Below are 24,178 nucleotides of genomic sequence, written 5' to 3'. Positions count from 1 at the left end.
TATCCTACAGAACCTTTTCTTTAGAAATTATTCCGTAGATTGGACTCAGTGTGTTTATGTGGAGGATCTCAAATCTGATTTTCTTGATATATCTAAAGGGGTCCCCCAGGGTTCCATTTTAGGACCTATTTAGTTTTCTATTTTTATAAATGATTTGGGTAAGGCCATTCAAGCAAAAAACACTTTATGCTGATGATAGGATTATTTATACACTTGCTCCATCTATAATACAGGCGGTGAAAGAGCTTTAAATTGCATTTCAGTTGCTGGAAGATGCTCTGGTTGGTTTAAAATTAGTTTTAAATTCGCAGAAAACAAAGGTTATGTTTTTTTCAAAAGCTAAGGAACAAGTACTTCATAATCTTAGTATTTTTACATCTGATGGAAAGATAATTGAAAGAGTACCTTTTTACAAGAACCTTGTCATTTGGATTGATGATAAGCTTTTGTTTTGTTCAATGTACAGTCTAATTTTACTTTTAATGCCAAAAAGAAACTTGTAGAAGCTACTTTCCTATCTGTGCTTGATTATGGTGATATACAGTATTATATATTCATGCAGCTTCTTCCATCTCAACAAGCCTTGATTCAGTATACCATGCTTTCACTATACGTAGAAAACAGCACTGGTACATTTTTATCTATAAAGAAATGTAAGGTAAACTTCATCTTATCTTTGTACTTTTCTTTATCTTTGTTCTGGCAATTACCAGCTACGCTCTTCCAATTGTTTGCTTTTTATCATACCTAGAGTTTGTACAGAACTGGGGAACCTGACGTCATTTGCAAAATATAGCCTACCTAAAATTCTGGGATTCAGTGACTTCTTTGAATTATTTTATTTGTGTTCTTGAAACTCAAGTAAATAAACAGTTTCAGTTTTGAATACAGTTCGCTCATTTTTTATTTAGTATATGACACTGTTTGAGAATACAGTGCAAAACAACCTTTTTGCAACAATCTTTTTTGTAGTTCTTTTTTGTTCTTCACTAAAAACAACTGTTCAACATGACTGTGGAACTCCGGCCCACGGATTTCATTCAGTACCCATCTGGACCTCTTTAAAAAGTAAGATTGATAAATTTGGGTCCCTATTGTTCAATGCCACTATATTTGTCTCTGTATGTAGTCTATGTGAATCAAATCATTCAACTACAGTGCACATGACACTTTTTATTGTTTGAGTTTGGTGTGTGTCACCTCAACCAAGCCCAAATTTGATTGGATAAAAGATTGATGGCGATTTAACAAATTTATTTGCCCTTCAAGGGTGTGTCTGCCCTGATAGCCTGGTTCAGTTCTGCCCCATAACCCAGCCAAGGTGCCCATTCCTCACACCTCTGATTGGCTTTACAAAAAGGACCCAATTAATTTAACAATAAGCCCTGAAAACTAAAACAACCTCTTCCAAAAGCAAATAAGCAAACAATCCCTCACACATCTGCTCCACAACTCTTATTACATGATTATTTTGATCATTTCAATTCAATTGTCATCATGTATTTTTTATTACATTATGTGAAAACAGGCCACTTTAGGCAGAGCATAGGGCACCTGTGTCCGTGTGCTTTCAACACAGCCTCTGTCATTATCAGTCCTCAGGGGAAGACTGGCTGGTCTGCTCCAATTACATCACAGCAATCCCACAATGCACCCTACCAGCTGCCCTTTAGCCCTGGACAAATAAACATCAGCCCCATTCCCCTCAGTTAGACGAACTGCGTTCTTGACTTTTGATGCTCAACAATGATGTCTAGGAAGGGAGCTCAAAAGGTTGATATTTTGGGGAAATATATATTTTTTAATGCATACATAATACATATATTACATAGGTCTATTTATTTTATATTCACTGTTACACAGGGAAGGTTGTTTGGACTATAGGCAGGGGACTGAAATGCTCTACTGCTTGAGAATTGCATTAGAGCTCACAAATGTAATTAATGCATGTGAAGATTCATGATAGTGTAATATCATTCATTTCTAAAGCCTTTTTAAAGAACACATCCCATGGGTAATATACACATTTCCATCAGCCACTTCTCAAGGTTGATTCCTATTAAAAAGGTACCTCGGGAACTTGTTTTATACATTTTATATTATATAAGAAATATGAATTATTGCAAATACTTTTAAAAGAGGTAGCTTAATAATTCATTTAAAAACTTAATTTAAGAAAATCATTAAAGACAAACCATAACTCGGCATCTTCACTTGCTTGCAAAAGTAAAATGCCAACAGGTTCACATGAAACTATTTAAAGGAACAGTTAAAGATAAAAATTCTGTCTCCTCACCCTAAAGTTGTTCCAAATCTGTATACATTTCTTTGCTCTGATGAACACAGAATGTTTGGAAGAATGCTTTTAACCAAACAGTTCTTGGCCACCATTGACTATCATAGTAGGAATAACTGTTTTATACATTTCTTGGTTCTGTTCAACACAAAATTGTATATTTTAAAGAATGTAGGAAAGCAAACAGTTCCGGGGCATTTTTGACTACCATTGCCGTTTTTGTTTACTATGGTAGTCAATGGTGGTCAAGTACCGTTTGGTTACAAGCATTATTCCAAATATCTTTCTCCGTGTTCAACAGAACAAAGAAGTTTACAAAGATTTGAAACAACAAATCATGACAGAATTTTCATTTTTGGGTGAACCGTCCTTTAATGTGTTCAATGCACTACTTAACAGACTCAAATGTACCCTTTTCATATCACATGGATGCCTACATTAAAGAACGTTTTTGACCTGGGTTTGTCAGGCAAATTCTGAAACTGAAGGTTGAGAACTACAAAGCATTGTGAAAAAGTTAGCTGCAATAGATTCCACATCTCAGACTCGTTTAAATACTAGAAAGGCTTATGTGCATTTGTCTCAAAGTCACTGGTTTAGAACTGTCAAATCTTTTTGTCTCTGGTGGTTTGGTTCATTGTGACTCATCTGCTAACTCCCACTCATTTACATTTTTCATACTGATTCAGGTAGCACCCTACAGTAATACCTTAAATCTCATGCAGGCGTTTCATTTGACACCCTTTTCTTGAGTCATGAATCCACAATTTTGCTAGACTGCTCCTTTCAGCTGTAAATGCTCCGATTATGTACTAGTTATGAACTGAACAACTATACATTCTTCTACAATGTCAGCTTTTGTGTACCCTGTAAGAAATAGTCATACAGATTAAAAACAACATGAGAAAAAGAATCTTGGTTATTTACTTTATTTCATTCCATTTTAGTTTTTTTTCATTATAGTGTGTCTTTTCCCCTGCAGGTTGAGGTTTATAAAAGAAAAAAATATAATTTTCATCTTTTATTTTAGTATGTGATAGGCACAAGTGGTTTAATGTGAAACTTCCAAAACAGCAATAAAGCAGATATCGAAAATACGTATGACAGATAGATTCTTGGAATTCGAACAAAGAAACATTTGAGGTTGAGAAACATGCAAGGTGCTTCAAAAGCAAGCCGTCAAACCATGCATACTGGAAAAATAACGTGCAAAAAAAGGAAAAATCAGTGGTTGGGTCACCCCAAGAGGTCAGGTGATCCAGATGGAAGAGAAAAAGCAGTACCTGGTATGATCTCAGAGGCTCCTGAGCAAGCATAAGGAGAGAAGGCAGGACACAGAATATTGTTAAAGCAGAACATTTTCATTTGATATGATATGGATTTGAATCTGATTGCATATGTAAAATGACAACACACTGCTGGGTGAGATCACACAATTCTTTTCCTTTATTATCATCTCCTTCAAGTACAGTAGGTGTGTTTGAATGTCCTGCATAAATGGCAAACTGCCATTCCCTTTTAAAGTCAAGGAGACTGTTTGAGAAGAAAGGGTTATGTAGAGTTTGTAGTGCTGGACATCAAAGATAGAGCAGAGAGAGAAGACAGCAGCTTCGGATCGATCGCACAATTTTGGCTTTGGTACAATAGCAGCCTCTAGTACCTCAGTACTTGATTGACTTTATTGAAAGGAAAAGGCTGAGAACAATACATGACAATTTAATGTTGGCGGTTCATATTGAACTTGACATTAAAAATGCTGCATTCAACTACTGTTGGATTTCACACAAATGTACATGACAAAACTCTTTACAGGTAAGACAAGTGAAAAAAGCCTACTCTATAAAATACTGTAAAAGAATGTTGTCCCGAACATTCACTCTAAAACAAAGTGGAGTAAAAACAAACATCACAGTTCATCTGCTCCTCAGTCTTCCCTACAGTACCTCAGGCTTTAAGTTATCAGGTGAAATTTGTCGGAGGATTTATTGACATATATGCAATATAATCTGCTTAATTTTGTTTTCAGAGGTGTATAAAGACTTTACATAATGAAGCATGCTTTTATTATCTTAGAATGTGCTATTTCTATCTCCCCTTACATGGAATTCACCAGTACAGTACAGAAAACGCTGGTCGCGTTTGGATAAAAATAGCAACCGAACACCATGAGTTCGGAGGCAGCCCAGAGAAACAGATAGGCAGCGTAGCGGAAGTCTATTTGAATTTTAAACAGAGAGCGTCTTTGCAATAACTAATCACATATTTACACTACAATACTCATTTCTCGCTAGAAATGTTGTTGAAAGTGAAAATTAAACTTACCTTTTATACAAAAGTATGCTCCAAGGGGAGCTTTGTGCGCCATTTTATTTTTATTATCTTCTCAAACAAACACATTTTCCACACATGTTGTTATGGAAACGACAGGTCTCTGTCTTTGGTTAGCTGTGAAAAAGGAGCTTGACGCAGGGCGTTTTTTTTTTCAGAAAACTTGAACTTTTTTCAACCTCAAAATCTCATTGCAGAAAAAGACGCTGCCGCTGGCGCTGGCGTTTAAAAAAGCGCTCAGCACGTTTTTTGAAAACGTCTCGGTTACGTCTGTAACCTCCGTTCCCTGATGACGTTGTGTTGAGAGACTGACTGGGGTTTGATCTTGAGAACCTACCTTCTTCGAGATAATTAATTATAAAACGCCAATGGGCTTGGCGAATGGCACGCGCACGTCAGTCTCCGCCCCGTACATACGGGTATAAAGGAAGATGGCGGCGGTCATACACTCACCCTTTGTACTGAGGAACCTGAGAGGGCATCCCGGTCACTGCAGTGATTCGGCGCAGTGTTGGGGCATGAAGACACAACGTCTCGTTCCCTCCATCAGGGAACGGAGGTTACAGACGTAACCGAGACGTTCCCCATCAGTCGGTCTCTCGACGTTGTGTTGAGAGACTGACTGGGGATCTATCTAAACGCCCCAGCGCTTGCACCGATATCACAACCTCCAGCGAAGTGATAGAATATGTAGGCTTTCCCCTTGGTAAGATGTAATATTTAATACATGTTATTGTATTTTTAAATATGATCATTAATCGTCAATAAATTTTGACAAACACTGTATCTAACAGACGTCCACAGTCGTGCTCACAATCACATCCACAGATGTTTAAAGATTGTAAGCGGATCATTTAACATGGCCATAACATAATGATAAACAGCGTGAGGCAAATGAATCCTATAAAAGTCTAAGGGTCTCATCCAGCTACAGCACTATAAAATAGAGGATGTGTGTGTCAATAAGCTGCTCAGGCTGACATGCATCAGGTGAGAGTTATGGCATGTCAGTAGGGTAGTGATTAGATGTCACTACTGTCAGTCTTCTCACAAGATATTGATGGTCAGATTTCAGCAGAAGCCCATTTGATGCCATCCGAGTGTAGACAGCTGCGCTATCAAGGCATCATTCAAAGAGGACGATTTTTAAAGCGCAGACTTTTCTAACACTCAACGCTTTAATGTATTAAAACAACAAAGCAGACAAAACATAGACGTGACTGAGTAGCTTTCAAAATAGCAAAATGTCAATCTTAAAATGAATCACTGTGGTCTTTCAACAGAAACGTACAATTACATTAGATTCAACAAAATTAAGCTCAAACATCAAAATACATAATGCAGAAAAATAAAAATGTATATTGTAAAGATCCACTTCTGTCCTACGGAAAGTCCTGACAGAAGATATACAGCTCCTTGGTCTGATTTGTCACTACACTACAGTGTTCAGTTATTTACATAAGTCGCATTATCTTCTAAAGTTGACCTGAGAAATGTACCCTTCAGATATCCGGCTCATTTCCCCTTTAAATTCACAGTTATATTTCTAGTTACCCCGCTGAGCGGCCATATTTGTGTATTCTGACCATGAGCACAATGCTATGTGCTTCTGTCCGTTTCCGTGGCGTGACTTTGAGCTTGTAGGTGACCCGCTGTGCCTTCATTTAATTAAAAGGGTAGGGGTGGAGTTTCAAAGTGCACCTGAACAGACATCTGATGGAAAAATCTGTGCATGCCATGTGTGCCCAAGGACACGCGTTTGGGTCCTGTGACCACCGCGTAGTCACAAAGTTTTGAGTCTAAAAATAATCATTTGAGGAAGTGACATAATGCCCTTATAAAACTTTATATGCCACTACAGATTGACTCTTAACCCTAATTCTCTATTAACAGGTAATAATAATTAACTTTTCCCCAAGAGGTGCATACATTAAACTTCAAAGCGGTGTAGGCGATGTGCAAAACGTCTGGGGCCTCATTTATAAAGCTTGCGTACGCACAAAACGGGGCTGAAAACATGCGTACGCCAGTTCCTGCGCAAAAGGTGGGATTTATAAAGAAAAACTTGACGTGAAAATATGCGCACCTCCACGCAAACTCTGACCCATGCGTACGCACATTTTGAAGACAAAGCAGTTTGGCGACACTGATGGTGAGTTGAGGAACTGACTGTGGATAAAGGGAATTAACCCTTTGCAAAATGGCAAAATTCTGTTTGACATATTTCTATATTTACAATATTTACAAGTTGCTCATAGGTCCCGGTTACAACAAAAAATACAAACTAGAAAAAAAGTTTGTTGAGACAAACTTTAAGTTGGCTTGAGAAAGCCGGACAAGAGAGTTTGAAGAAGTTTAAAGTAGTTTGATGTTTAAAGTAGGTTAAAGTTTGATAGATAGATGGATTAGTAAGAAAGAAAGAAAGATAGATAAGTTAGTTAGTTAGTTAGTTAGTTAGTTAGTTAGTTAGTTAGTTAGAAAGATAGATAGATTAGTAAGAAAGAAAGATAAGTTAGTTTGAAAGATAGATAGATTAGATTGATTTTTAATATTAATTTTTAATCAAATCAGTTTGAAAAGATATAGCACAAGTCAGAACAGTCTGAAGGTCTGACCCGAGTTTGTAGAGTTAAAGCTCTAGGAGGAGTTACAGTTGAAAAATTTTGGGTCAGAAGAATAAGAAAAGAAGAAGAAGAAGAAGTTTACATAGGATTTCAGTAAGTTGGCTTTCTCAAGCCAACTTAATAACATTAAATCACCATTATGGGTCCTAAAGATACATACATGCATGTTTAGTTTAAAGACATTAAAGGAACTATATGCTGAAAGTACGTAAATTTTATTTCTTTCACTTCCATTCTTAAATGGATGTAGGCCTATCACTCATTATGTGATTAATGTGATAAGGTGTAAATGATTAAATCTGATCGCTGAAAACATAAATTGCCTACTGCAGCAACATTTAAGTGCATATTGTATGATGGATGCGCTGGCACTGCTGGAAGACTATGCCAATGGCAGACTTCGGATGGAAAGAGTATTCAGGGACCGTGAGGATTTCCTAGCCCATGATGATGAGTGGCTAATAAGCCGCTTTAGATTTCCTAGAGCCATGATCTTGGATCTGTGTGCTGAACTTGGCCCAGCATTACAAAGACCAACAACACGGAACCGCGCCATCCCGGTACCAACCCAAGTACTTTCAGTTTTAGGATTTTTGGCAACCGGGACATATCAGCAGGAAATAGGCGACAAGTGTACCTTTTTTTTAAGCAAAACCTTATTGATTTTACCATTCCTATTACTTTGTCATAGGTCTGGGATTTCACAGCCATCCCTAAACTCATTAATGCCTGCAGTTTTGAAAGGGATTATTCAAATGACCAATCGATACATAAAGTTTCCTTACACTGTTGGAGGACAGGCCAATATCAAAAGGCAATTTGCAGCAATGTCCGGTTTCCCAAATGTAATCAGCGCAATCGACTGCACTCATATTGCTCCATATGTAAAGGGCTCCATATGTAGATGAATTCATTTATGTGAATCGCAAACATGTGCATTCAATAAATGTGCAAATTATATGTATATATAATTTCGCTTCTTGCCCTTGCTCTCCATTGCTTCCATGATTTTGTTTTTAAAAAACACAAATTTCCTTGCTCCTTTAATATATGCATGGCTAATGAGGTAATTTGCATTGTCTATATATGGTTGAATGTGGGCGGAGAAAGGGCGGTAAATGATTTTTTTTTGCGTGCGCAAATTATCAGGTAGGCTGTGATTTATAAAGTGAAAATTGCGTGCAGGTGTGCGTACGCACGGTTTTATAAATCTGATTTTTTTTGCGTACGCCATTTGTGGCTTTTGTGCGTACGTACACTTTTAGTAAGGTTCCTACGCACAGTTTTATAAATGAGGCCCCAGGTGCGTTAAAGATCATGTTGTTTTATAGCATCATAGGTCTTTAGAGTGTCGCCTGGTTTCATGTTATGTTTTCACATTACCTTCCTTCACCAGCATCAAGTGTGTTCCTAGTGCCCAGCGAGCATGTAATTCAATCTGAAGGAACAAATAAAAGGCTATTCAACCTGCCAGTGGTCTGTACGGTCATGCAGTCGCTATGATGAAGAAACATTTGTATGTGCTTTCTGTGAGATCAAGGAGAAAGCGCCGCTCTCAACAGACTGCATATGTGCTGATAGCGGCCTCATTCGTATGTGTGAAGAGTAATCAAAGAGTGTGAAAAACAACTATTCTTGTATAGATGCTGGCCATTTTCCACTAGATCTAAGACGATAAACTGAATTGTTTATGCCCACCTGAGGGAATAGTTCATGCAAAAATCCTGAAAAAAATCCTGTTAGTTGTACCAACCCTCTTGTCATTATAAAGCTATGTGTGATTTTGGTTGAACTTCAGTTTAGGGTCCAATTCTCACCATTAACCAGTTGCTTATTAGCATGCTTATTAGCATGCACAGGTGACCTTATTATTGGAATGTATAAAGCGCATATGCATGCCTAATTCTGCATGACCTTGTTCTATATCCCTTGACTGTACCCATTACCTAAACCTAACAACTGGAATTAGTTTAATAAGGCAAAGTCGTAGTTAATGGTTACTGAATAGCCAGAAATGGACCCTAATATAAAGTGTGACTTATATTAAGTCTGTATGTTATGGGCTCTTTTACTATCGAACCTTGTATTCCATAAAAACTTAATAACAGCATCAAAAAGTAGCCCATACAAGTTATGAGCAAGATTCTACGCAAATCACTGATCTGTTTCAAATAGCTGTTAGTAAACAGCCAGGTTATTAAACTATCAGCAAATATTATGCCACATAACGTACAGATTTATTAACTTTCACAGTCAAAGTTACCATAAACAATCATTGTTTTTAGAGGGATAGTTTTCTCTAAACATTTTTTATCATTTACTCACTCTGATGTCATTCCAAACCTGTAGAGTTTGAACACAAAATATGATTTTTTGGAGAACGTCGGTAACCAAACAACACTGGCGCCCGTTCACTTTCATTGAATGGAAACAAAACCACTGAGATATTTCTCAAAATATCTTCTTTTGTGTATTACAGAGAAAAAGGGCCAGGTTTAAATGATATGGCGGTGAATACTGTAAATTGTGTTCCGCAGACATTTCAAGAGATTGAGTAAGTAATGAATTGAAATGATAATTGTTGGGGTATTCCTAAAATGATACTGATGAAAGGTTTGTTTCATGGAAGGTCATCTATTAGCCCCGTTCTGTCTTTTTGTCTGTTATTTCTCCATATAATAATCTCTCATGGAGGGCTATGTGCTGCTGTGTCAGAGTCTGTCATTGGGAGCAGGGACAGGAGGTGGATAATGAGAACATAAGGGTGAGAGGAGCTGACAGGAACATCATCCTCCCACCACGACCGACAGAACACAGGTCACAGAACAGTCACTAAACCTGCACTCGCCCACCTGGACTTCACATTAAAATTACCCCAGCGTTCGCTGTAGACCACGTCCACTCAGATTTCCTCCAAATGCGGCGAAACTCCAATCGGTGGCATCGGGCATCGCCACATCTCCACAAATGCCGAGATGGATTTGTGGGTAATTACTTCAGTTTGCAAGTAATGATTTAAGCCTGCCCCAGTTGCAAGGAAGACTGAATATGTTCCATTCATTATGGATATTATAATTCGATCATAAGGGTCGTACTATGGGAAATCATGTATCCATTTGAAAGGTTAAACTAATTACACTGCCACAGCGAACCACTCAACAGATACACTTCAGGATATCACCATGATTTAAGCGAGGACATTCAGCGCAACAGATACACAAACTCTTCTGTCCATAAAACACCTGTGCTATTCAGTCACACGCTCCGCCCCATCAGATCTCATGGTAATAGCATCCATCAGGACCGACTCCAGTTGCCACGAGAGGCAGGAAATGCATCAATTTGTTTGCTATTTTAATGTCTTTTGTGGAGCGCAATGAGACATCTGTCAGAGACACCTGCTGCATATTTGTTGGGCTGAAAAATGGAAAGTTGGCCACCTTGGTCCCGTCTATCAGTTTATAATCAACGTTGTGTTTCCACGCCGCAACTAGCATTTTTCAATTTCCCCTTCTCCTTTTCTTAATAAAATCACAGCGATCAATCAGCCGTGGGTGGGGGAAATGAATGATGAAGCAAACATCTCGGCTAACGGAGGCCTCATTTGTCAAGCATCTGTGGAAATGTACACAGTGTGGATAACTAATAGTTGTTTTATTCAACCTTTGGGAGGTCAAGGTTTCTGTCTGACATGCATTTCATTTGCGACAAAATGTATTTAACATAAGAAGATGACGTCACATGTGCACCATTATACCATTGTAATAAATATCAGTGCATTTGTGATTCCGATACAATTGAATCAGGTCAAAATAACAGATAAGATGCTCTTATATATATTATGTATATTTTAATATATCATACTGTAGGTAATACTTTTGATAAGTTTACTATTCTTTTAAAATGTGGAAAAATATGTAATAAATAAAGAAGTAACATTTTAACCATAACTCAAACAATTCATAATATTTACGTACATTCATACATATGATCATTCTCAAGCAGGCAGTCAGAGTGACACAAACTGTGAAATGTCCCACTGCTGTATATTACAAGCTATAACAAAAAATCGCAACAGTCGGAACACTGCTTTGTTATTAAAATACGACGAATGGAACTGATATAATAATCAATTATAATTATGTTGAAAATGTAGTATTTTTATATTATTTTGTAATCATTTTGATAAGGGTACTCTTTCTGACCTAATGTTTGGACTGTATTTGGTCCACAGGGACCAAGACATTGTATTTGTCACAGTGATTAATAACCATGCACAGAACAAATGCCATTAAACAAATATTTTCTTTTTTGCAGGTCACAAACAAAATAATTTTGGTTTGACAGAGAAAGAAGTCAACATGAGCATTTGTAATTTATTAACAACCCAATAGAAATGTAATATTTATGCTTATGTTATAACATAAAAAGTCATCTTTAAAAACAAACAGACGTAGTTTTAGCACTATTTGTTTTAACACCTCTAGATTTTCTTCCTCTTTTTTCGTCCCGGAGGAGATGCAAAATTTTGATTAGTTGGTGTTATTCACAGGTGACTTGAGATTTCTCCCAGTGTAACTGCAATGGTGATGCTGCTCCATATAGGATTACTGTACCATGCAGCCAGAATAAATAAACCTCTCATCACACAGAAAGGAAAACGATTGCTGATTTGATCTGAATGGAACATTTTCAGATTATCCTATTTTAAGCATTGAGAAATTCAGTTTTGTGAGCGAAACTTGAGAGTGCAAATGTGAAACTGCTATAATGAAACGAAAATGAAGGGGCACTAGACGTCTTGTGAAGACCCTTTCAAATGCTTCCGTTGACTTGAGAGGATTCCTCTCATGACCTCACTGTTGACATCACGCATAGATGTAAAGAACGCATGGTGGACTCCGTGACACAATAAACAGCCATTATATTGTCAGAACATGTTTCCTGACTGAAGGCATTTATTGACCATTTGTCATTATCCTCCTGCAAGCAAACCGCAACTGTTATTTGACATCAGAGTCCATTTCTCAAAGGCTCACGGCGTGCATGCAAATGAATATTAAAAAGATGCAAACTGCGGCCATGGTTGATTTATAACATTTCAGAAAGATGACTAAATATTATGTGTGCACCGTTCCGGCCCTGCAGAGCCTCTCCGCTTGCAACGAATGGCAGGGAATGTTATGCTATATTAAAGGAATAAATGACGGTTAGTCTTTTAACGTGAGCTCCATTCTCCATGCATCATAGGGGACGTGATGATGCAAACAAGTCGCCTGACAAACTGCGTGTCAGTCGGCTTAATGATTCACCTTGTGCCGCGGGACCTCGTGCTAAAAGCACTTTAAGGGAAATATCCTTTTTATTTCTGGAACTAAAATCAATATGATTGCCTTAAAATAGACACAAAACTATTTCACAGTGATGGCTAATAATACCACAAAACCACAAATCATTCTCACGAGTGTCAACGTCACATTCTTTAAAATATGTCCTGTTGCGTTCCACTGAAGAAACAAACACATACGGGTTTTCAACAACATGATTCAACAATGACAGAATTTTCATTTTTTGGATGAATCGCTCCTTTAACTCTGGGCGACATATGCCGCACCGTTCAAAAAACAATTTTAACAGTATTTTTACAGCGGAGACATAACAGTCACACTTTTGTATGGAGAAAATTCTAATCAATATTAATTCATTCCAGTTTGCTATTTATGTACCATTTTACCTGATGCCAGTGTAAAGTATGTCTTATTGATTGACTGTGTAATTACCCAACACGCTTGCTTAATTTGTTGTTAATGTACCACTGATAGCAATCACATTTGACTGGCGAGGAGCCTGGTGCTCAGCAGCCACTGTTTATCCCTCCATCTGGCTTCTACGTCGTCGTGTGTGCGAGCGTGTTACTGAGAAATATGTCTAAGCTAAAGCCATGGCACTAAAATAAGGTTTTAAAGCCCGGTCTATAAAGTCACCAGCGTCTGCCAGATTAATCGCTTTGGTCGGCCGATCGGCGTTCTGCTGTACAACGCTGGGTGACGACGACATGGCAAGCAGGGCACATTTAAGATTTAAAAAATGGTGTAATCTGTAGTGTGTCATTTAAGTTGTGACATCAACGAAGAAGCATGATATACATTTGCTCTGCTTGAGCGCATGAAGCAATTCTTTTATTGACTTTTAGCGTGATGCAACTTGCATATTATGTATAGTGATGTATTCCTTATATGTGTGCATATATTCTATTACGGTTTCATTTCAGTTGATTGTTAAGTCTGCCATAAATACATTTCATGCTTTTTGGATGCTTATCATAAATATTCAGGAAAGGAAGCGAGCCTCATTTAGGTATAAATCCAGTTAATCTGTTTTTTTTTTCGTAAAAAGAAAGTCTTTGCAGTGAAGAAGCATAAAACATATATTCCCGATTTAGCTAAAACGCCACTTTAAGGAATGCGGCGGCCATTAAATAAAGAAAAGTTTCCCCGACTGTCATTTATCTTCCTTTTCTTTCTTGCAAACTGTTATTTTATGGTATGTTTGTGGAGATGGAGTCGGATTCAAAGGTTGTGGGTAAGAACAGAACTGAGTTTCATTATGTATACATAATGGCAATTCAGTAAGAATGAATTCATTGTATTTTACTTGCGCCGTCTGTGTTGTTTTACCTCCCTTTTACTAATGAAATTATGCAAATTATGCAAATTGGAGTAATGTAATTTTAAATCTTGCAAGATCTCTCCCACGACCAATGGAAAACATTTGAAATGAAATCATCTTTAATGGAAGGAGATAACGTATTTATGTAACGCTCTGTAGATCAGTTTGTCCGTTTAGTGCTACTGTAGAAACAACATGGTGACATTTTCAAGGTGAAAGTGTAATTTTAAGTATACTTATAAGTAAATAAAGAGTACATTAAAAGCATACATTCTTATTTTCTGTTTAATACATATATGCTAATAGCACACGTGAACAAACTTCTTTGTTGTAAAGGTAAACGCAACATTGGTAGCACTAAGCAAAGAAGTTATAAATTTATTAATAAAGTAATAAATATGTATATAAAATGTCAATGTAAAAATATAAAATGTAGTTATTGTAATTATAATTTATAAACAAATTTGTGCTGGAACAAACATCATTCAGTTCATTTAAATAGTGCTATAATGTTAGCATGTAGCTATGGGTGCTTAGCAGATAAGAGGTTAAAATACTATGAACAAATGCCTCCATTACGAAAGTATTTTTTATGATTTTTTTCAAACATCGTCTGAAGAATCCAGGCAACCGCTTACAAACTGTAATTGCTGCAGATGTGAGTAATGAACTTGTGACGGTACCCGCCTCTGTGACAGCTATTCAGAGCTTAGTTGAAAAAGGTCTAAAGTTAGGAAGACATATGAGCTGTCAGTGAAAGGCAGGAAACCAGGCCTTTGATCGTCACCTGGCACATCAGCGCCTCCTCCCCAGGGGCTCCCATCGCCTGTATACACACATCTGACAGGTGGGGTGAAGCTCCATACGCTCCCCATGTGAGACTCAGTTCAGCCGACAACAGACCAGGCAGCACACAGCGCTCATTTATTGGCGCGACTGAACTGAGTTCAGCTTTAAGTAATGTATTCAGCACTCGGTATGTGGTATGAGGTTACAGGTGAGATAGAAAATGAAGCAACATCGGCCATGCATTCGTGTTACATGCTTGTGACTTGGAGCCAACTCATTATCAGTGCATTAGAGATGCATTTGATGCGACGATCTGCACAAGAACACCTGACATGTCCCCGTTGCACTCGCAGTGCGAGACGCAAACCGTTCCAGAAAGGAAGGAAATAATGAAAAACAGACTGTGTTGTATCACGGCTAGGGCTGGGAATCGAGAACTGGTTCCTCAGAATAGAGATGGTTGTGATGTAGAAGGAATGTAGTGAATCAATCCATGGCAATAGCGTAAAATAAATGATGTTGTGTGCTTGCATTCTGAAATAAAGTCTGAATCTTAAGTAGATGATAAATATTTGTATTGAATCAACACAAACATGACAACACACCTATTATACAGTGCAACTAGTGTACTCCAGATCAGAGGTTCCCAAACTTTTTGAAAGGTTTTTTTCCCCACGGCACCCAAACAACTGATTCAAATTAAATGTCTGTCATGTAAACAAATCTTATAGATTTTCATATTAGATCTTTTGGTGCGCACCCGGGTTCGATTAACGTCAGATTCGGTTCGTTTGGCACTGTCTTCCGAACTGTACCCGAGTCCGCTTAAAAAGAGAGGTCTGGGCTGTGTGGTTCATGTGAACTCCAGTACGCTTCGCTGTTGATATGAAACGCAATCTTGCCAAATCGCTGTAGTGAACCGCTATCAATGACGTATTCTTTTGTGAAGAAAATTGTGCTCCTGTGTCGTCGTTACAAGCGACAGGGTAAACAGCTGCAGGCTAGATGACGTAAACTAAACACGATTCGGACCCCCCCAAAAAATATTTATATTAAGTCCACAAGGGGCAGGGGAGAGAAGTCGAACTAACGGAAATTAGTACAGTGGGAGGAGCCGAGCAGAGCGATTCTCCCCTGGGAACAGTCCAAGTGCGATAAAAATAATATTTAAACTTTACATGTGTATGAAATATATCAGTGTTTTTTCACGTATTAATTTTCGTATGGACATGCTCGTATGTTGGTGTTTTGTTATATTTTAAAATATGATGTAAAAGATTATTAAATCATTCTGGAAGAAACCTGAGATTCTTTGGGAACCACTGCTCCAAATGACTCTTGTAGTACAAAAACTCTTCAGACAGTATAACATTTTATCACATCTACTCAGTGGTAGAAAGAGTACTGTAAATTTGTACTTACATTGCTGAAATTGTACTCAATTACAAGTAAAAGTACAGGCTTTAAAAAAGTGAGTAAAAATAACTCTTCTCAGAAACTTTTCGGAGTACTAGTTTCTAGTTAAATTTTTGCCATTGCTATTTGATGAATTATGAATAATTATTAATAATCAAATTTGGAGATTTATGTAGAAAATATCTACTTTAAAAAAAACACATCTCAACCTTACTGGTAAAACAACTGTTTTATGTGTTTAAAAACAACCCTTTGGTTGTCACTTCACATTTTAGACGACGGCAGCCATTATGCGCCCGAATGCCCACCATATACCAGCTTATTGGTGGAGAGGAGAGAGAGTTACGTACATTTAGTACAAATGGGGATGAGTATGAGGCTATGATGTATAGAGGCGAATGGGTGAATTTGTGTGTCCAAGCCCGTTGTTGGCACGTTGCTATTTTGAGGCCACAGACTCTGATTGGTTTACTTCACGTTTTGCCCAAAACACACCCATGACTCATTAAGAGAATAGGGAGAGACAATCCTATTAGACCATGCGCTGAGCGCTGCGATCATTTTCCCCATCCCTAAACTAGCAAAAGTGGATTCGGAGACGCCCTTAGTGCACTTGGACAATGCGCTTTGGACTGTGCACTTAGATAATAAAAAATAGGGCCCAAAGTCATCCGACAGCAATGTGACAGAATGACAAAACGCATGAAAACAGTGATGTACAATACATTTCTTTTTAAATGTTTCTAAATACATGTACACATATGAACTTGTTTTCTTTGCAGTATTTGAGGGAAAATACAGAGCATCTTTTCTGTTATTTCAGTTTCATTTTCTGCTAATAAATGCAAACAGAAACAATATTTTTATTTGAAATTTGGTCCCACCCCACATTTTTCCCCATCACAGAAGCCGTTTCAATTGGGTAGCCTATATGTCACAATTTGAAAAAAACACTGTTGCAACTTTCTATTTCAAGTCCACTTTAAACTACTTGGTGCTTTCTCAAAAGTACAACCTTCATCCGAGCCAGAATCCTTCAATTGTTTCTATAGAAACTTAATCAATGCCCTCCCAATTTTGCCTAACTAGACCTATATTCAAAACAGAGTAACAAATAATAACAGACAAAAACAAACAAGGATGAGGAATTTCCTCTGGGAATGTTTGTCTTTTCTCCACAGACTTGTCTTTATTCCTCTGTCTCTGTTTCTGAGTGGATCAGATTGCTATGAGAGAGAACAGTGCTACAGGCATCCACAGCCTGACTCCGATAGAGGATCCAGTGCGCGGCTGAACATTGATGTTAGTTAAGTGATGCTGGCCGTGCCGTGACTAACAACTCAATCTCTATGACTCAAGGTGCAGAGCATTTCCGTACCGCAGATCTCTGCAATGTGATGGAGACTTAGACAGTTCTGATATATCAAGCCTTCATCATCTGAGTGAGATGAGATGTTCAAACGGCCTTTGATGTGACATACTGCGGTTCTCCTCAAATGCTTCATCTGAGCAAGCGCTACCTTGACGAATTCACGCTGCTGCTAACAGTTAGCTGTATATTTTTGATTGTGGAAACGTATAAGCATGGGTAAGCATGAGGAAGTTGTGTTACTAACACAGCTATATGTCAAGGTGATCCACACTAATGAATGAAACAATGAAAAGCAAAGTACTGTATTATTCTAAGTAACTTTTAAGAGCCCTCAATATTTGCTCACTACCAAAACCACAATAATGTTATATTTATGTCACATTTATATATGCAAAACAATGTGGTTTAATTGTGATTTTGTAATATCACACAGCTACTATATTAAAATGCCGTCAATAGAGAACAATCGTTTTGCCCCCACAAAGAGGCAGCTATGACATCTACCACCAGGGGCTAACCGGACCACGTTAACCAATAACCAGGTCAAAAACCACAGTCACTTCTGACAAAACAGCCGTTAAACAGCTAAACCGGAAATCAAACCATTCTGGCAGTCATTACGGACCAACCTATGAGGTTCACAGATGCTAATGTGAAGGGAAGTTGAGTAAGTAAGTGGTGTTTATCACTTTTAAATATTGCCCTGTCTTCTCACTGCATGAACGGGGCAATTACCGGCTCGGCAGGGTATCGTGTGCTGCAGAAGAAGAGCGGGCCACTAGCCGTGCCAATATACCATCAACGCGCAGGCGATGACACTGCCACTGATTTTTGGTCGAACTGAAAAGGATGTTAGTGACAAAATGGCTTCTGTAAATCATGAGAAAAGGCCAAGCAGACAGTCCAACTAGAGGAAGCTAGGTGATCTGATTTATTGCCTCGATCCGTGAGAGATTACTGCTTCCTGTGACTGCCGGAGACTAAGATCTCCATATTCAGAGAGAAAATAGACTGCAAAAAACAAACAGTTTCCACCACCAAAGGAATTTCCATAAATTATCATCATTAAATAACGAACTATACTACCGTAATACAATTTTGAAAATGTTGCAGTATGGTAATACTATTTCTTGCTTTTGTCTCAAGGTTTGATAAAAGTTTGATTCAAAATAATATTTTATTTCAAGCTTTTTTATTTAAGGTTGAACGGTATAAACGGCAGAAGAAACACTGTCGGTAGTACTGCAGCTACTCTACCAAATGCCATCATGTCAGATCACTGCAATTGTGACACTATGGTTGAAATTAAAAGTCCATGATTAAATAACTTGAAATTCACAAAGAACATAATTGCGTATGTTAAAGACCGTTATTGAGTCATCAGCTAATTAATATATTTGAATAAAAATGATTTCAGCTACTGTGAATAATTATAATGAATGTCCAACTCAGCCTTGTACTTTAAACACATTACTTTTGACAGAATTAAAAGTTTAAATAATACCATATGAAAGTGAAAATGATTCCATAATTAGTTTAAAATTATTCAAATGTTAAAGCAATGATATTGCACTCATTTATAGTGTGCTCTCATTTGAGATACAGCCATTATCATTTATTTCCCACCTTTATGACAAGGATCAATATAATACTCTAATGTTGGAGTGTAGAATATATAATAAAATACAGTCGTTTCTGTGGCACATAAATAGGTTTCTTACATCACAATATGGCAGGTAGATTTGTAGTAGTCTGTAAGTAATGAAGGCAAAGGTTCATTTCGTTTTAAAGAAAAGAAAACTGGTCTCAGAGTTTGAAGGGTTATAAATGGAAAAAATAAATCACTGAATTAGCTTATGTTTGTCACACGCTATCACAACATGGCTAATTAAAAACTGTTTCTTTCTCAGTCCCCATTAGAAAAGTATGCGTAGGTAATGACAGTGAGAAGCAAGAGTATATCTCGAAAAGTCGGCGCCCAATTAATGGGTAAATAATTAAGAGCAAACCTGTGGGAGACATTCGTCATAGACGCCTCACTGAGATCAGCAGAATTAAAGACCCTCGGTTCAACTGGTCCACCTACAGTGCCATTCCAACTTGTAACCCAAGGAGTTGCCAAGGCAACAATTCTATTTGTCAATTACTTTTACATTTGTTTTGTTGTGGTAAATTATGGGCTTTCGCACAAAGGAGTGCTGAAGACATTTAAACCAGTGACGGAGCCAGGTGGGGGTCCGAGGACATCCAATTTGCGACCCTGGGTGCCACCCCAAAATGTGATTCAATACATATGTTGATTAACATCTTGACAGGTGTACTTCTAAACAAACTTTAGAAATACTCAAGAAGGAAGCATCATGTTTTAAATAAGTTTCACTCTTTAGCATTGGCTTTCGGATTCCTAAGGAACTTTTCATTGTGTAAGTTAACGTTATGCTCCGTTAACAGATAGTATCGGTTCCCAACATATATTGCTTACATCAGGGTCGGAAATGAACAGAGGCTTTGGAAAGAAATTACAACAAGGTGAAAAAAACTGCTCCCTGTATAATAAAAAAATATCTACGACAGTTGCAATCTATAAAAGATTAGGTGACAATGAACGAATGTGGATGACACCGTCTCTCTGTCTGCTACAGCTTTGAGCATTACAGCCAATCGAGTTCATGGTATGAATATATTGGCCAATCAGAGGCATTTGATTCAATGGGCAATAATCAGCATCAATGATTTTGTTTTAATCTTTCAGTCCTATGGAATGAGTATATGTTTTATCAGATATATGCTCCTCTGCTTCACATTAGTTTAAAGACACCTATGGTGCTGCTTTGTTTCTGTTTAAATTAAACAAGTTATCATGGTTTAACTATGTTTTCAACATTTTCATTATTTATATTGTATAATTTATTTAATCTACTGTAAATACATTGAGAAGGAAATTATCAGGGTTACAGTAACACACATTTTCTGTCATGGTCCGTGGAGCCCCTGAAGTAGCCTTTGGCCACCCCCTGGCCACCCCATATATAAAACTCTAGCTCCGCCACTGATTTAAACAACATCCTACAGTTCTCTTTTTACTTGACAAGTAACCGATAGTCAAGCAGCTAAGGTTAACATTATAACATAAAATATGGAACAGAGAATTTCCTGTTTTTATCCTTTTTAAATAAAAGAATGTGTTCAGTGTGCTACCAGAAATAGTCTTACATTCACAATTTAACCTGCCTCATCTAGACAGCTACAAATGGCTAAACCATGAGTACATTAGCATATAACCACGAAATATTCAAATCCATTCAGTAGTTAACCAGCATGTGAAGATTAGCCAACGATTACAGAGGCCATTGTCATATACTCACGAGGCAATGTACATACACTATACTATATGCAAGTCTCATGTCCAATTCATATTGCAAGTAGTAATATTTGATAAATAGTATGATGCTTGCTTGCAGTGTAAACACAGAGATTGAGTGAGTATGTGATCTCATACTCACTACAGGTAATGAACTTTTATTGAGAACTTTTAAGCATCTACATTAAGCCTGCCACTTTTAAAAAAATTTGAGATAAAATGAATTACAGTATATCAGGAATCCCTGGGAGAAGAGTTATTGTAACTCAATGGGACCTTTCCTGGTTAAATAAAGGTTAAATAAAAAAATAAAAAAATAAATATATATATATATATATATATATATATATATATATAAATAAAGCAAATATAATGTCTCTTATGAACAGCCCCTAAATCCACATTAGAATGAGTGACAGCCGGACAGTATGAGGCATTCCTATAGACCAGTGGTTCTCAAACTGTGGTATGCGTACCACTAGTGGAACTTAAAAAAAAAAACACTAGTGGAACTTAAAGAGTTCGTGACAAGACAGAAAATAAAACTAAATACTAAATATTTGAATTAACCTTAGATGTTTTAAATACAATTTAAAAAGTTTAATACATGATCCATAAATGCAGAATACCTCTCAGCCTACAGTATGTGAAATTTGAACATAGTTGTATGAATTATTGTTTATTTATCATTGGTCGATGTAACTCAGGCCTGTGACAGGCAGCTCAGACACAGAGCGGGAGCAGACAGGCGCTTGTGATCTCATTTTCTCTCTTCCGATGAGCTGCTTGTAAATTAAGCTTCTTGTATGTATTTCTGCACTTGAACCGTTGTTTAAAGCTGTTGTTAATGTTGTAAAGCGCTAATTCAACACGCGTCTGAATCTTCTCAAGGTTAAATCAATGAAGAGCGAGTTGTGATTCAGTTTGGTTAGCCGCTGCAGTAAAGTGAAAGTTTGTTATAAACAGCTGTTCTCTTGATGTTTAAGTAAACCTATATTTATTTATCTTAAATAATTAAGTTAAATATTCTTTCCACATTGTTTGTCTTTAATATGAGTTTGAAGTCTTTCAGCAAGTCCCCACAAAGTTAATAAATCCTCCAAGAAGTAATTTACAGAACCCTGTTTACGAGGTGTACAGGTAAATATTCACAGTTTACACAATTTAAGTGTTAATTCATATGATTTTCTATGGCGGTCATAGAACAGGTGGTACTTGGAACAACTAATATTATTAATGGTGGTACTTGATCCGTGAACCACTGCTATAGACTATCGGCCGGTAAAAGCCATATTTTAAACCACATAGAAAATATTTAGACTTCTGAAGCTTTCATTTTCCCGCTAATCCCTGCTTATATTTTTAATCAATTCACAGGCTTAGTCCAAAATAAACAAATGTACAATAAAAAAATTAAATGATATAATTATTGGTCACAGGTTTAATATTAAAACATGCTGGTCATAACATAATACAAAAGCAGTCTAGAGACTAATATTAATAATTAACTAATAAATCCTTTCATTCCTTGCTTCCACCCACCCCCCTCCATTCCTCTCTCTCGCTTTCTGTCTCTCCAGCAGCTCTCACTGCTGATTTAACTGGCACAGTTCAGGTTTGGCTCTGAATGTCTGAAAGACTGAAACCTGAGGTGTGGAAAGAAAAAGACAGAGATTCTGGTACTGAGTTCTGCACCGTGAGAAAGGTACAAGTGTGTCTCCGTTTCAGAAGTCTTTCAAAGTGTCTGGTGCCAGTGAGTCAACACAGAAGAACCTCTAACCCCGAAACCAGTGTCCTGTCTCAATCGCAGCACAGTCTCAACATCTAGCCCAATAAAAATGCGGGACAAGGAGGTCAAATAGAAGAAAAAAGATGCAGGACACTTTCCCTGACCTCCTGTGACTGGTGCCACGGCAAATTGGATGCTTTACTGCAAGATCCAAACCACCCAGGTCACAGTCTGTTCACCCCACAGGGTTTGGCAGCAGATCCCACGCTAAAGGACTGTAGCCCACATGACAGAATAATGATTCATATATGTCCTGCAGCAAACTCCAAACTGCAAGAGCTTACTGACAACAATCAGTTTTTATTAATCACCACTTTATCATTGTTCAGCAGTATTTTACCATCAGTACAGTATGTTACTGTCTATACTTGGACAGTATGGGTAGTTTATGCATGTGTCGTTAGATTTTTCTGGCTTTTACAGCATTATTTTAGATACATTTGTTATGTGCATTGTAGAGATGACAAGAAGTGATATAAGAGAGAGGAACGAGAGCCAGGACTCAAACTTGGGTCGCCTGCAGTTCTTCTGAATATGTCAGCATACTGCCCACTAGGTCACTGAGAAAAATCACTACTTCACACTTGGAACTCTATGAGAGGGGAGGTGTGTCTCTTACTGTAGGTCCTGTAACTAATCACCTTTTCACTTCAACTTTTACTATAAAGGTATAAACATTTATGTTCATTTAAGAGTTCATAAAACTGGTATCCATGATCAAAAACTAGAGGAGCACCGATACTAAATTTCTCTACCAATACGATTGTTCAGAGTGATATCTGCCGATAATGATTCTAAAGATTCAATTCATATTTCTTAACTTTTCCCAATGTTAACAGGATATATCGGCCCTGGTCACTGGCTTTCAATCACCGGCACCAATACTGTTGTCACGATCTGTTCTGTTTCCCCCTGTTACTTTGGACTCTGTTACTGTTGTTTCCTGTTTTATGTTGTAGTTATTTGTAGTTCCTTTTCTCCATTGGCCCATGTTGATCGTCTCCCCAGGTGTTTCTTGTCTTCTGCTTATTCCTTGTGTATTTAAGCCCCAGTGTTTCCAATGTACCTTTGTCAGTCGTGTGCTGTGTTTCGTTTTATAAGGCTGCGTCCTTGTGACCTCCAGAGGTATCATCTTCTAAAGGATGCGCTATACGGAGGGTTCTCAACACAACGGCTGCATTCCACACGAATTTGTATTCCCTTCCCTCACAAACTTTCCTCAGTCTCATTGACTCAGATGTGCGTCATTGCTTAAGTTGCACAAGTGCCCACTACTGGCGGAACTAGTGGATAAGGTTTAAAAGGAACGCACTATGCCCTCGATCACTTCGTATTCACTTTGAAGCTGAATAATTTAAAAAATCCCTATTCGCTTATGAATTTGTCTCATGCACCATTCTATATACATATCAGTTGCTGTAGAAAATATTTGAAAAATCCTATAGATAGCTATAAATAAAATAACACAATAATAACATCAATAGTATAAACTTTGACTGTAAACATAGGCTAAGCTAGCTAGAAGTATTATGCA

The 24,178-nt window shown here is 37.5% G+C and overlaps 1 protein-coding gene across 6 annotated transcripts in view; it reads right to left on the bottom strand.

The window, feature by feature from the left end:
* The window catches only part of cadm1b (cell adhesion molecule 1b), a 149,743-nt gene that overhangs the window by 58,917 nt on the left and 66,648 nt on the right, over positions 1-24,178 (bottom strand). For 2 of the 6 annotated variants that reach the window (XM_079482225.1, XM_079482227.1), the window contains exon 2: positions 3,580-3,600. The exons of the other annotated variants lie outside the window; for them this stretch is intronic. In XM_079482225.1, coding sequence (XP_079338351.1) covers positions 3,580-3,600 — 21 coding nt within the window. The remainder of the gene's footprint in view (positions 1-3,579; positions 3,601-24,178) is intronic. 6 annotated transcript variants of the gene reach the window in all.

The sequence above is a fragment of the Barbatula barbatula genome, assembly GCF_947034865.1.
Source record: "Barbatula barbatula genome assembly, chromosome: 19".
NCBI lineage: Eukaryota > Metazoa > Chordata > Actinopteri > Cypriniformes > Nemacheilidae > Barbatula > Barbatula barbatula.
This window is presented reverse-complemented; position numbering and strand designations above follow the sequence as displayed.